General features: G+C 36.1%; 2 protein-coding genes and 1 non-coding gene across 5 annotated transcripts; all 3 read left to right on the plus strand.

The window, feature by feature from the left end:
- On the plus strand, positions 18 to 7,084 carry LOC109228663 (pentatricopeptide repeat-containing protein At3g20730-like). Of its 3 annotated transcripts, none has more exons than XM_019393820.1 (6): positions 18 to 2,422; positions 3,031 to 3,123; positions 3,233 to 3,354; positions 5,981 to 6,100; positions 6,269 to 6,578; positions 6,664 to 7,084. In XM_019393820.1, exon 1 carries the CDS (start codon positions 312 to 314, stop codon positions 2,154 to 2,156), a length of 1,845 nt encoding a protein of 614 aa, XP_019249365.1. In that variant the 5' UTR covers positions 18 to 311; the 3' UTR covers positions 2,157 to 2,422; positions 3,031 to 3,123; positions 3,233 to 3,354; positions 5,981 to 6,100; positions 6,269 to 6,578; positions 6,664 to 7,084. The 3 variants fall into 3 exon arrangements, with proteins under 3 accessions (XP_019249365.1, XP_019249367.1, XP_019249368.1); XM_019393822.1 differs by having other exon boundaries at positions 5,981 to 6,046; XM_019393823.1 differs by lacking the exon at positions 5,981 to 6,100.
- On the plus strand, positions 8,237 to 8,310 carry TRNAT-AGU. Its single transcript has one exon. It is a non-coding gene; the product is annotated as a tRNA-Thr (tRNA).
- On the plus strand, positions 11,819 to 13,629 carry LOC109230397. The gene is made up of 3 exons (XM_019395905.1): positions 11,819 to 12,115; positions 12,429 to 12,484; positions 12,690 to 13,629. The coding sequence occupies exons 1-3, from the start codon at positions 11,912 to 11,914 to the stop codon at positions 13,324 to 13,326; spliced, it is 897 nt and encodes a 298-aa protein (XP_019251450.1). The 5' UTR covers positions 11,819 to 11,911; the 3' UTR covers positions 13,327 to 13,629.

Below are 14,302 nucleotides of genomic sequence, written 5' to 3' on the forward strand. Positions count from 1 at the left end.
CCAATCCCCCGCTTCAATTTGAACTTGGAGACACGATCGGTGCTAGTGCTACTCCACCGATCGGTTCTATTTCTTTTTAAAAAAATTGAAAGATTAGAAATGTGGGAATTATGAGGGAAAAATTGAGGCCCTGGAAAATATGCTCTAGCGATAGGAGTTGTTTTTTCAGCTTTAAATGGGCCCCGGATTATAAGTTGGTGACAGTTCAAAGTTAGAAGAAATTGGATTCTCTGGCACAACTAGTAATACTCGTGCCTCACACAATGTAGGACATTCTTCTCCTTCTTTAGTTTTAATTCATCTGCAAAAGAATGATGAATAGAATGTATAGAAATGTAGTTAACTGGATTAGCCCAATCTCTCAATCTCCTCCCCTAAGATCAGCCATTGAAACACTCTGCAATGGCAGAAAGCTTACGGAAGCTTTATTACTTGCTTTTCACAACCCCATTGAAGCAGACTATACTATTTACTCAAAAATTATTCAGCTTTGCATTGACCTAAAGGCTCATAAACAGGGCCGTTTGGTTCACTCCCATCTTATAACTACCGGGTTTCCTTCAAATGTTCATTTGGGAACCAAGTTGATCATTTTCTATACAATGTCCTATGACATGGCGTCTGCCTGCAATTTATTTGATAAATTGCCTAAAAGGAATGTGGTTTCATGGACTGCGCTTTTATCTGGGTACTCTCGGAATGGGTATTCACAAGAAGCCCTTAATGTGTTTGTTGCTATGCGTAGGGAAGGGGTGAGGGCAAATCAATTTACTTATGGAAGTGTTTTAAGGGCGTGCACTAGTATATCATGTTTGAATTTAGGAAAGCAAATACAAGGGTGCATTCAGAAGAGCAGGTTTTTGGATAATTTGTGTGTACAGAGTGCGTTGGTTGATTTTCATTCTAAGTGTGGGGAAATGGAGAATTCTTTTTGTGTTTTCGAGTCAATGGCAGAGAGGGATTTGGTTTCTTGGAATGTCATGATTTCTGGATATGCTTTTCGTGGTTTTAGCATTGATGCATTTCTGTTGTTCCGTTGGATGCTCAGACAAGGTATACTCCCTGATTGCTTCACGTTTGGAAGCATTCTCAAAGCATCTATAGGAGGTGGCAAGTGTAGTGGGCTAGCGAAAGTCAGTATGATACATGGATGTATCATTCGACTTGGTTATGGGTTGTACAGTATTATAAGTGGAGCATTAGTTGATGCCTATGTAAAATGTGGAAACCTGGCCCATGCAAATTATCTATACAAGAAGTTGCAGAACAAAGATAGGATTTCATGCACTGCGTTAATTACTGGCTATGCACGTGAAGGTAAAAATAGCAGTGAGTGCCTTGAACTTTTTTGTGAATTACGTCGGATGCATAAGGAAATTGATAGCATTTTGTTATGCTCTATGATCAACATATGTGCCAATACAGCGTCCCTGTCTTTGGGAAGACAGCTACATGCTATTGCGATTAAATACCAGAGCACTCATGATGTGGCCATGGGTAATGCTTTGGTTGACATGTATGCAAAAACAGGGGAAATTGATGATGCCAACAATGTTTTTCATCACATGACAGAGAAAAATATAATATCATGGACGTCAATGATCTCTGCTAATGGTGCACATGGTCGAGGAGTTGATGCAGTTTCATATTTTAAGAAGATGGAATGTGAAGGTTTTGAGCCAAATGATATAACGTTCTTGTCTCTCCTGTTTGCTTGTAGTCATAATGGGTTGACTGCTGAAGGATGGGAATGTTTCAGGAAGATGGTCAGAAAATATAAAATTATTCCAAGAGATGAGCATTACTCTTGCCTTGTGGACCTTTTTGCACGCAGTGGCTTTTTAAATGAATCCTACGATTTGATTTGCAGAATGAATATAAAGCCTAGTGCCTCTCTTTGGGGTTCAGTTCTTGGGGCATGTAGGGTATATGGCAATATGTACCTTGGAGAGGTAGCAGCCAGGCATTTATGCAATTTTGAACCTATGAATGCTGTTAGCTATGTGGTTCTAGCAAGTATGTATTCTGCAGCTGGCTTATGGGATAATGCTCGGGATGCTCGAGATGTAGTTCAAACTAGAAGGTTAACAAAAGATCCTGGTTACAGCCTTTTTCAATCCGAAAATGATTTGTTAGCACTTCCTCCTACTGGCTGATATGTGAAAATGATCCAGATCTGTCTTATAATGTTTCATACTACCCGGATTTTTCAAAAGTGAGTTTTGATAGTTGTAGTTTCAGTAAGCAGTGATGATGCAATGAAGCTTTATGGATCTCACTAGGTGTAAAGCTTCTCTGATTATTACTGGACCTGTTTAACTGATTCCCCGCACATCGTCAGCATTTGATCTAAGTCCTTATTCAAGCTTCATGCCAATGAAAGGGGGAGATTTCTGGTGGAAAGACATTTCCTGATGGACAGGTTAGTTAACTGAGTTAATTTCTTAAATAGAAGAAAATGGACCTTCCTTACTAAAAGAAATAAAAATGCTTCTTCTACTTCCCACTGTCAGTAGGTCTATTTGGAACCAAAGCTACTTTATCTACTATGTTTATATACGTCTGATTGAATGTTGTATTTAGCCATTTCTAGATGTTCAAATCTATAGATCTCTGACACGTATGAATACTGGAAGCTAATTATGGGATAAAAAAAGCATCTAGAGTATAAGTTGTGTTAATAGCTACCTATTATTTCATGTATAATTGTAATGTACTGCAAAGTTTGGACAAAGGCTGAGCATATATGTGTTCTGTGCTGTCCTAAATCCAGAATAAGGGTTGAGTATTATGAAATTGATCATACATTCTGAAAGTATGACAAGAAACAAGCATGTTAAATTGACCGTTCTAAGAAATGAGTATTGCTCCCCACCTACCCCCCACCCCCAAACCCTCTTACTCTCTCTTCCTTTTATTTGCGAGAGTAGTTGTGACTTGTGATCAGAAAATACAAGTTCCCCCGGACTGTTGAATTGCTTTATTATTTTAGCAGGTAATGATTGACTGAAATATATTCTGTTGGTACAGCTATGAGAAGAACATGAAGAGGTACTCACGTATATTTGTGACATTGACGGGAGAACATGAATCTCTTCAGCTATTTAGGGTATGGAGTAAATGGTAAAGCCTTGGCTCTTTCCTGATCCTTAGTGAGTGGTGCATATTTTCTTTGGCCTTTTTATTTCGTAATGCCTGTATGTGATGTCGATCATCCATTTTTCCATTCCAGGTCGTGGAAGGCAAACTACTTGCTGGTTGTGTGCGGTATGAGTGGTACCATCCACGTAAAGCTTCGTGAAAATGGAAGTGGATAGAAATGTTCCTTTTGTACCTCACTCTCATCTACAACGGGTGGGTAGAAATAATCCTTTGCGCTCCATGTAGACGAAGACTAACTACTTATAATGAACTTTTGTTATAAGTGATAAGAACAATACTAGTGATTTGAAACCCTGGAATATCTGTCCTAACTCTGGAAGGAAAGCCTAGAAACTATGCGGCTGTACCTATCTGCTCCAATAGCTTCTTCTTAAAGTAATGACTGCTGCTATAGGTTGTCGATCTGTAGCTGTTATATGCTCCTATAAGTAGATTTTTTCTTTTCTTGCCAAAGTAGACACTGCTCCTATAAGTTGTGGATTTTGTAGCTGTCATATGAAATTTGAATGCACCGAAAATGGATTGATGGTCAGCAAACTGGTGCATGCTTAAGACACTTAATGGGTGCTACTAATAAGTCACACTGGAAGCAAACGGTAGGCAAGTAAAAGTGCATTACTCACACCACAGAGAAAAGCACGGTAACAATGTCTATGGAACACCTCGCTTACAAAACTCTTCTTCTACATGATATTATTAATACAATGCTTCTTTTTCTTGTATTTATTGCTTCACCTGGCATTCGATTGATTGCTGCTATAATATATTTTGTTTATTTTCTATTTGCATTTGTTGGTTAAGTTTAGAGGTTAATTAAAAAGAGAGAAAGGTAGGACCTCTGTTTTGTTTGCGACTCTGCGCTTATGGAAAATACCCTGATTTTATTAAAAAGAAAACACTAGACTTTAGAATACCACTTGGATTTCAAGAACCTGTTCTGTTAATTTATCAAGCCTCTGTCCAACAGTTATTTCTACTGTTAAAATGTTGTAAAATCTAGAATCTTAGTGCCTTTAAAATTTTGAATCACTCTGTCCTACTATTGTTCTAAAATCTAATAATTAATCTGACCTTATACTGTCCAGTCCCTTTGCATTGAAATAATGTTTTAGGGTTGTGGCTTTCTTCTATTTGATTGCTTTATATTCTGATTTATTCTTCAGATGTTCTATCATGCCAGTTGGAATGGCTTTCTAAGTTGTTTAACGTCATTTAGAACGAAGAAGATGCCTGAAGAGTGAAGGTGGAGTACGATGATTCCGTTGTACAAGAACAAGGGGATATCCAAAACTGCAACAACTATAGGGGTATCAAGTTGTTAAGCCATACGATGGAAGTGTGGGAGAGGGTGATCGAAAGGAGGATGAGGAGGAGTGTGTCCATTTCCGAGAACCAGTTTGGTTTCATGCCGGGACGGTCGACTACTGAAGTCATTCACATTGTGAGAAGATTGGTGGAGCAGTATAGGGCGATGAAGAAGGACTTGCATATGGTATTCATTGACCTAGTGAAAGCCTATGACAAAATCCCGAGAGAGGTTCTATGGAGATGTTTGGAGGCTAAAGGAGTGCCTCTAACGTATATTAGAGTGATCCAGGACATGTATGATGGAGCTAAGACACGGGTTAGGACAGCAGGAGGAGACTCTGAATACTTCCCGGTTGAGATGGGGTTGCATCAGGGATCAGCACTTAGCCCATTTTTGTTTTCCTTGGCAATGGATGCATTGACGTGACACATTCAAGGGGAGGTGCCTTGGTGCTTGTTATTTGCGAATGACATAGTTCTGATTGATGAGACGCAAAAATGAGAGGCTGGAGATCTGGAGACATACTCTTGAGTCTAAGGGTTTCAAGTTGAGCAGGACCAAGACAGAAAACTTGGAGTGCAAGTTAAGCGGTGTTACCCAGGAAGCGGACGGGGATGTGAGGCTTGATACGCAAGTCATTCCCAGGAGAGAGTTTCAAGTATCTGGAGTCTATAATTCAAAAGGATGGGGAGATTGATGAGGATGTCACACGTCGTATTGGAGCAGGGTGGATGAAGTGGAGGCTCGCTTCCGGTGTCTTGTGCGATAAGAATGTGCTGTTGAGACTTAAGGGTAAGTTTTACAAGGTAGTGGTTAGATCGACTATGTTGTATGGGGCAGAGTGTTGGCCAGTGAAGAACTCCCATGTCCAACAAATGAAAGTAGCTGAAATGAGGATGTTGAAATGGATATGTGGGCATACTAGGTTGGATAGAATTAGGAATGAAGTTATTCGAGACAAGGTGGGAGTGGCCCCTGTGGAGGAAAAGATGCGTGAGGCGAGGCTGAGATGGTTCGGGCATGTTAAAAGGAGAAGCACAGATGCCCCAATCAGGAGGTGTGAAAGGTTGACCTTGGAGGGTAAGAGGAGGGGTAGAGGTAGGCCAAAGAAGTCTTGGGGAGAGGTGATCAGGCGGGACATGGCGCAGCTTGAGCTAACCGAGGACATGACCCTGGATAGAAGGGTGTGGATGTTGAAGATTAGGGTAGAAGGTTAGTAGGTAGTAGTGCGTTTCTCTGTCTTCACTAGTTCGATAGTATTAGTGTTAGTAGGGTACCCCTTTTATCCTTAGTTTGCTATTATCGCATATCTTGTTCTGTTATTAATTGCCATCGGTACTTCCTTAGTTTGCTAGCAGTACTTCTTTCATATTCTTTATTGCTATCTTGGATTTAATTTTCTAAATATATTATCTTGCTATTACTTGCTATCGGTACCTCTTTCATATTTTCTATTGCTATCTTCATTTAGTTTTCTAAATATATTGTCTTGCTCTTTCTTGCTATCAGGGCTTCTTCCATCTTCTTTAGGCGAGGGTCTATCTGAAACAGTCTCTCTGTCCTTTCAGGGTAGGGGTAAGGCTGCGTACATCCTACCCTCCCCAAACCCCACTTGTGGAATTACACTAGGTTGTTGCTCTATCATGCCAGTGTTCTTTCTATCCAATGCACTTACCAATTTGGATTGAAATAATTTTTTATTCATCTTGTCCAGTGGCATTCTTTTCCTTTAATTTCTTCTTTACTTGGTCCTGTTGCTTATACTTCGCTCAAAGTCGTCATATGATCTGGATGCAGATATTTGATCAGAGTTTTTCAGAGGTTTTGATGGGATAGAGAATGACTATGTACATTTGAGGAAATAGTAGTTTCTTTTTGGTGCACCCCATGAGGTTCCAGTGTGTATAGAAGGTTGATGTCGTTCCTAGAGAATCATATAATGTTGTAAATTCTCTACTTTTTTGATGTACTGCTGGTACATGGGAAACTGCAGTTCCTTTTCGTAGAGAAACCAGCAATTCCTTTTGGTCTGCGAAGTCGAGATTTCAACTGATGTTTCTCTTTTTGTGTAATACAATGTGCTGTTGAAGTTTGCCTTCTGAAGCAGGTTTACTTCACTACTAATTCTTATGGATTCCTCGTGAACTGAACGTTAGTCCCTAATATGTTTGCGTTTCCTGTTTCTATTGCAGGTCTTAATATATCTCGGGCACATCAATTGTACTTGTCAAATCTGTTCTGTTTCTATCCTGAGAAGTTTTAGAAAAGTGATACATGCAGTATGAATAGGTGAAGAAACCATGGACTTACCAATTATCAGCTGGAAAAGGAAAAGCTGTTTGTTCTGGGTAGATATAGATTTGATTCATTGAAATCTTGGAAGTATTGAAATACTCTGGGGGAGTTGCTGAAAAAGTTGAAGCTCTGAATAAATAAAAGCCTCTTGATTTTGAATTTTCATATACTGTGATAGTTCGTTCCGTATCTTTTCGGATCTCACCTTTCTTTTTCTTTTCGTTTATATTTTGTTGTTTCACTTTGGAGGAAAGAGCACGTAGTTGCGATGTTGTTCAGAGAAAAATGCATGGTGGAGCTCTTGACATGAGTTTATGTTTCCGCTGCTGATCTTTTAAAAATCATGGGTTAGACTTGGTTGTTTAATTCAGGTATACAGCTAAATCTCTGTGCAACAAGTTACCGTGTCAATTCGTATCTCGTACTTTTATTCTGGAGAACAGATTTTGAGCGTCTTTTAGTGTTAAGCATCTCATAAATACAGTATAATCAGTTAAATGAAGATATAATTTCTCATTTTAAGGTTAACATGCAGTTGTCACATCCAGGGCATCCGTTGAGAATGATTTTGTTCATGTGCCTGAGTTCTTTGATTTCAAAAGTATAAGTCGATCACGTCTATTGACACAACACATGGGGCTATCTGTTCATATATTCGGTTTGAAAGTTCTTAACAATGAAAAGAAAAACAGTATTAAAACAAAATGTAAATACTCCCTTCTCCTTACTTTCCTGTATATGTTGAGTCTTAAGACTCTCCTTTCAAGGAAACGTGACATTAGTTTGTAACTGTTTAACCAAAAAATAAAATTTCACTTAAAACTAGAAATTAAGAGAAAAAATCGGGTTACTGATAATCAGGAGACGAAAAGAATAAAGAATTTAGGAGAATAATAAAGCAGTAAATAAGTTTGTATTTCAATGTAAACTCAATGATATTTCGTGTCCTACAGATGTTGTGACTTTCTCCTTTTATAGTTAATTCTAAGAGAAAGTGTAATGCCTTTGTCTTAATGAGGCAATTATGAGCAATAAATGACATTAAAAGAAACGTTACTCAATCATTCTTGTTAAATACAAATTCTCTAACGTATTTGGCATTTAATGTTGAATTTGGACTCTTTTACGCTATCAGATTCATGTCTTCAATTCCTTCTGATCTTCGAGCTTTAAATGACTCGAACAGGTACGAGTCTCGTTTCATCTGAATAATAGCTCGTGCCTTTAAATATCTTCTCTCCCGCATCTGTTATTGCTCGTGCCTTCTAACTGATTACCATGCTTTGACTATTTGACCGGTCCACGTGTCATGACACGTCATCTTCAATATTTAAATTCATTTTTTTTTTCCAATACAGTAACGACACAAAAAAGAATGGTGGAGAAATAGTATGAGATTGACAGTAATTCCCGAATGCTCTATTCTAAGAAGCGTGATAAATATATAAAAGAGAAACAAACAAGCATCCAGCTCTTGTAGCTCAGTTGGTTAGAGCACCCGTTTAGTAAGCGGGAGGTCTTGAGTTCAACTCTCAACAAGAGCATTTTATTCCATCATTCTCCAGTTCTTTTAGCTCGTTATTGTAGGATTATTATTTAACGGGAAACTTTACTTAAAACCTAAATATTTTAAACTGTCCGTCTGTCCCTAAGGCCTTAAAGCACAATACAGATTCTGACAAGAATTTGTTAGACACTATTGCATATCTGATGTTTCTAACAACATAAGAGCTTGTTGCAAATTGAAGTTTGAGATTACTCTTTTCCTATGATAGGGCCAAAGAGTTCTCTTTCTGGATGTGATATACATTTTCTTAGCGATGGACAAGAAATACGTTTCCTGAATTCATGAAGTTTTCGAATATGGAAGAAGATTTCATGAACGAGATCAGTGGAATGGTTTTTCTCTTCAATGATTCCAGAGTAGTAAATAGAAAGTTGATCGTTTTGAATGTTTTCTCTCGTTTCCTCTTTATATCTAATGGAGATGCTTTCTACTTCCAATAATTCCAAAGTGGTGAAAATACAACAACAATTGCATACTAATTGCCTAATTGGTCAGTAGAGGTAAGGAGAATGTTCTATTAGTGTTTTCAGTCTGGATTCGATGAACAAATTCATATTTCATACTGAAGTCTGACTTCGAATCATCTTCCTTGTGGACAAGATGGAATTAGCTAGGTGGTTTCGCCATTTGATCGGCACAAAGGAAGCTCCAATTTAAGGGTGATTTTAATTCATACTTAAAAGTTGAGCGGTAAATTTAGTTTTATTTTCTGAAAGTATAAGACACATGTAGTCCACACATTTCATGTCGAAATTATGTTACTGGCGAGGACATTATGAGACAATTTGCTAGTGTATGAATGATATAGAAATGTAACTGAGGGACAAAATTGAACAATTTTGAATAATACATCGATAAATTTGGGCATTTTTCTTATAATTATTTCTAGTGGCTGCACGATATTAACGACAGAGGCGGATATAGAGTATGCCCGCCGGATTCATATGAACTCAGCACTTTCACCGCGAAGAATAAATTTATGTATAAAAATTCATTAAAACTGCAACAAATAGTAGATTCGAACCCATAACTTTAAAAATACAATGATTCAATAGTAAAAATCTTAAAAGTTGAACCCACAAAATCTCAAGCCTGGAACCCATAATAAATAAAGTGAACAATTTACCATGATATCCATCTTAATTGATGCATATTTTTAATGGATTTGAGAAAATAATTTGAAATGAGTAATTAATATTGTGGGTATGACGGGAAAAACGAAATTATCGACGGGAAAAACGAAATTATCTTCTCTTGATATGTTAAAAATGACAAGTAATACTAGACAAGTAAAAGTGAATGTAGGGAGTAATTAACAACGGCTGAAATAGATGAGATTTGGATTTATTATATACTCCCTCCGGTCCACAATAAGTGACCAATTTGCTTTTTTATTTTGGTCCAAAATAAATGCCCATTTATATAATCAAGAAAGAATTTAATTTGTTTTTACAAAATTACCCTTATGTACATATCCCTAAAAAGTTTTCTTACTCCTCACATTAAATATTTAATTAAGAATAGTTTAGTCTAGGTATTTTTGTATAGAATTTAATATTTTCTTAATGGGCGTGTCAAAAGCAAATTGGTCACTTATTGTGGACCGGAGGGAGTATAAATAATTTAATCGGATGTTTTTATCAAGTTTGATACCTCGAAGTTTATTTATTGCACAATGTTCCAAAAAAGATCCAATTTTTACAATTACTAGAATTGATTAAATTTCCAATGATTAGAACATATCAAGTACTTTTATAGAGTAGAATTTAAGAAAACAAATCATTAATGCAACAAAGTTACCAGCGATACCAGCTTCAGTTTAATTTACGTTAAATGTCAATCGCTTCCCTTTTCTGTCCCATATCTCCCCTACCAAATATGTGAGTATCAAATAAATAAATAATTAATCAAATAAATAAAAGTAAAACTACATGAACTTCATAAGGCCCCTTAAACTCAACAACAAAAAAAACAACAACATTTATCGGTTATATTAACCCTCATTGACCATTTTTCTAGTCCAGCCAATATTAAAAATAAAATAAAAAGTACAGGCAGTCCTCTAGATTTTTCAATTAGAATTTTTGATAGCTAAATGAAATGCACTGCAATTAGGGGTGTTCGTAAAAATCCGAAAAATCGAATCAAACCGACCGAAAAAACTGATACTTTTTAGGTTTGATTTGGTTTTGGTTTTAAATTTTAAAAACCGATCAAATTTGATTTGATTTTGGTTTTAATCAAAAAAATAACCGGAAAAAATCGGACCAAACCGACTATAAAAATAGCTATTTAAGTTTATTATTACACCTATATATATATATATATATATATATATATATATAAAGTTTCTAAAATTTTATGGTACATATTAGTTATTTGTATTTTTTTGTCTAGTTCTTTGCTATTATAATAATCTAATTCTTTGCCTTTAAATTCTAGTTTGATTGGTAGTTTTCTCTAAGTGCAAGATTTATTTCATGTTAAAAAGATTAACTTTTAATTGACTACTTAAATTATTCATCACAATTTGATTAAATTAACATCAATAAATCTTGGTAAATGATAGATTTCTCAAAGAGCAATTAATTTGATAGTGTTACGTTGAAAACGTAATCGGCAGAATATGCGTTTGGTAGTGTTTAAGAAAAAAACCGATAAATAACCAAAAAAATCGAAAAACAGGAAAAAAACCGACAAAAACCGAATCGATAAAAAACCGACTTAATTGGTTTGGTATGGTTTCAATATTTGAAAAATCGACTTACTTGGTTTGATTTCTTTTTAGGGAAAAACCGACCTAAACCAAACCATGAACACCCTAACTGCAACTATTGCAAAAAGGAAAGTATTCAAATTTACCATTTACTACACAAAATATTTCAGTTTTAATCTTTGTTATTATTAGGGCACTTTATTACGCAAATCATCTCGTATTTGCCCTTGAGTGAAGTGAATCTCCGGTGGATTCTACGCATCAATACACTTTAGTAAAAATATTTAAAATTACTCCTGTAATTTTTATTATTGTATAAAATTACCCTTCGTTATACCCGATGTTGCAACTACATCAAAGCCAAGATTAAGACAATTTACTAACGATAAAAATATGAATAACCCTGAAATATAACATATAATAAAACAAAAATATTGCGTAAAAATAAAGCCAAGAGCAATGCAAAAAATAAAAAGGACAGTTCGGTACATAAGGCATCTCACGTTCACGCATGGTACAGAGAAGGGTCGTACCCTAAGGAATGTGATATAGACAGTCTACCCTAATGCAAACATTAATGATTGCTTCCACGACTCAAACTCGTGACCTATAGGTGTAATAGAGACAACTTTAGCGTTCCTCCCTCATCGATTAATGTGAAAAATAGAAGGAAGGAAAAAGAACATATTGTATTAACTAGAGATAGTGATTGGGCCAGAGTATCTATATAAATAGAGTGAAAAAGGAAGACCCATTTAGATCTACTCCCATCGTGCCTACCCCTCAAACCTTTACATCACCCACACACCCAACAGACGAAAAATACTTTTGTGTGTGTAATTTACAGAGAGAGTTTTCAGGCATGAGAATAAGAAAGCATGCCAAAATTTCCCCGCTCCTCTATTCTTCTTCATTTCTCAAACAACAAGTTCCCGTTCACGTTTGCCAGCTGAATCAGTCTCCCTGGGATGTCATCACATTCCCCTTAGAACAAGATGAAGAAAACGATAACCCAGAAATAAACCAGTTTCTACTTCGCCCACCACCGCCGTCTTCTTCTTATCAGGTCAGTCTAAAAATTCTCTTTTTCTCTTTATTTATCGTCCCCTTTTGCCAGATCTATTGAATACCAGACCCATTTCGTTTCTTCAATGTCATTTCATTTGTTTTAGCTCTCTTTGTATCTGCTTTGTGGTTTAGGGTTTTACGGGGAGCGCCCATTAGGGTTCCTGAATGAATCTCAATCCCATCATTTCTGTCGTGTATTTAGCCTTCTTCGTTCAATTTAGTTCATGGGTTTTCACTGTTTGCTCTATTATCCACTGCACAGCTTGTATTCTTTTAAGAACTTTCGATAAAATATTATTTACTTGCTGCAGCTGGATGGATATGATAGCTACGCTGTAAATGGGACCTCTTATGATTCAGAGCTGAGGTAACTTTTCGACTATTACATCAATTTGATTACTTCTTCTTTCTGCAGAATCATTTATTTCTTTTTATATTTCAGAAACGATAATTAGGATTTGAAATTTTGGCCGTATAACTGTTGGGTATAAATCGTAGTTCGATTAAGTGGAATGTTGCCTCAAATGCAATTGCTTGTAATTAATGTTGAGTAACCATTGTGTTTTCCACAGCATCACGTCGATGAAGCTGGAGGACGACGAAAGGGAAACGAAGAAAGAGATGGATTGTTCTAAATGGGATTACTTTGGCAATAATGTTGGTGATGTAACTGGTGATTTCGTTAAGTTTGAGAACGAATTTGAGGAAGAGCAACACGACCAGGAGATGGAGGAGCTGCTAGGGTTGGAGAAAGATGGAGATAATATTATTACGACATTGTGTTGCAAGGATGATGGGAAGGGATGGCAATGCAGTAGAGAGACAAAAAAAGGGCATAATTTATGCGAGCACCATATTGCTCAGGTGAAGAAGCAATACAGCGACTCAGCTCAGTCTACTTCTAAGCTGACTGCGGCGGCGGCGGAGACTTCCAGTTCCCGCGGCCGCCCCCATCGTCCTAAGAAATCATCTTCTTCCGAATTCTACTATTATTCGGGTTTTGGTCCTCTGTGGGGCAAGAAAAGAAGTCATGCGAAGACTGATCCTGCGACTAGTGACAGTCACGGGGCACAATATTCTTCTTCTTCCCAAATGGATACTGAAGGATTTGATTATGTTGAAGACGAGGATGATGAAGATGAAGAAAATGGTAAGATCAAAAGAGCCCGTAAGCCTATAAAAGCTAGATCACTTAAATCTCTTATGTGAAATTAAATGCAACTGCAGTTTTCTATTGTTTTTGTCGAGATGCGTTGTGATTACCGTAGAATGTTTTTTTTTTTTTTTTTTAAGTAGGAACTATGTTCTTTATTTAGGGTATGGTAGATTATTTTAGTTTCATGGTTATAAGTGTTCTACTGTAAGTGACATTAGCTTTTTGCTTCAGTACTGTAGCCTTGGCATGTGTGGCAATGTTTAGATGCAGACTTTTTGTTGTGTTAGGACAAAATTAGATAAGGATAAAACTGTAATTTCAGATGATTTTTGAATCTCATTCCCTAGTGTTTGGCATGCGGCTGTAAAATGGTAACTATGGGAGTCTTTCTTCATCACGTGTATCAGTTAATTAATTGTTGTACCTACTATTAAAATGTCAAAATACTGAAATTTACTACACTACTTTAAAATTATTAGAAATATCAGTAGAATTACTCCGTAGTAATTACTTGGGTTATTAGTAAAAACCAAATAATTACTATAATGTATAGATATATGTTACTAACAGAAATAAGTGTGTGTATATATATTCATGTTTATTCGTTTTTTGGACTTAATTATAACGCTTAACACAACTTAAGTAAATAAAATTAACTTCCGGCAAGCTACAAATAGTAAAACTAAACTACAAATATACAGTACAAAATGTAAAACATAATCTTGTCGAACAATCAACTATGCCGAAATATACAAGGTAAAATAGAATTCGAAAAAAATAGTTTGCTTGAATGGTATAAAGTAGGAGTATAATATTAATGTATGTGTCCCACCTTATATCTCTATATTACTATTTGGAGTCAGTTAAATTTCATTCTTTGATCATAATTTTTTTAAATACTTTTGATTAATTTATTTTATTTTTGAATAATTATTTATTTATGAAATATATATGAGTTGAATTAAATGAAAGGAATGAGAATTCATATAACCGATTCCAATTTGTTTGGAACTAAGGTATAGTTATTTT

This window comes from Nicotiana attenuata, chromosome 7, assembly GCF_001879085.1.
Source record: "Nicotiana attenuata strain UT chromosome 7, NIATTr2, whole genome shotgun sequence".
Classification (NCBI taxonomy): Eukaryota; Viridiplantae; Streptophyta; class Magnoliopsida; order Solanales; family Solanaceae; genus Nicotiana; species Nicotiana attenuata.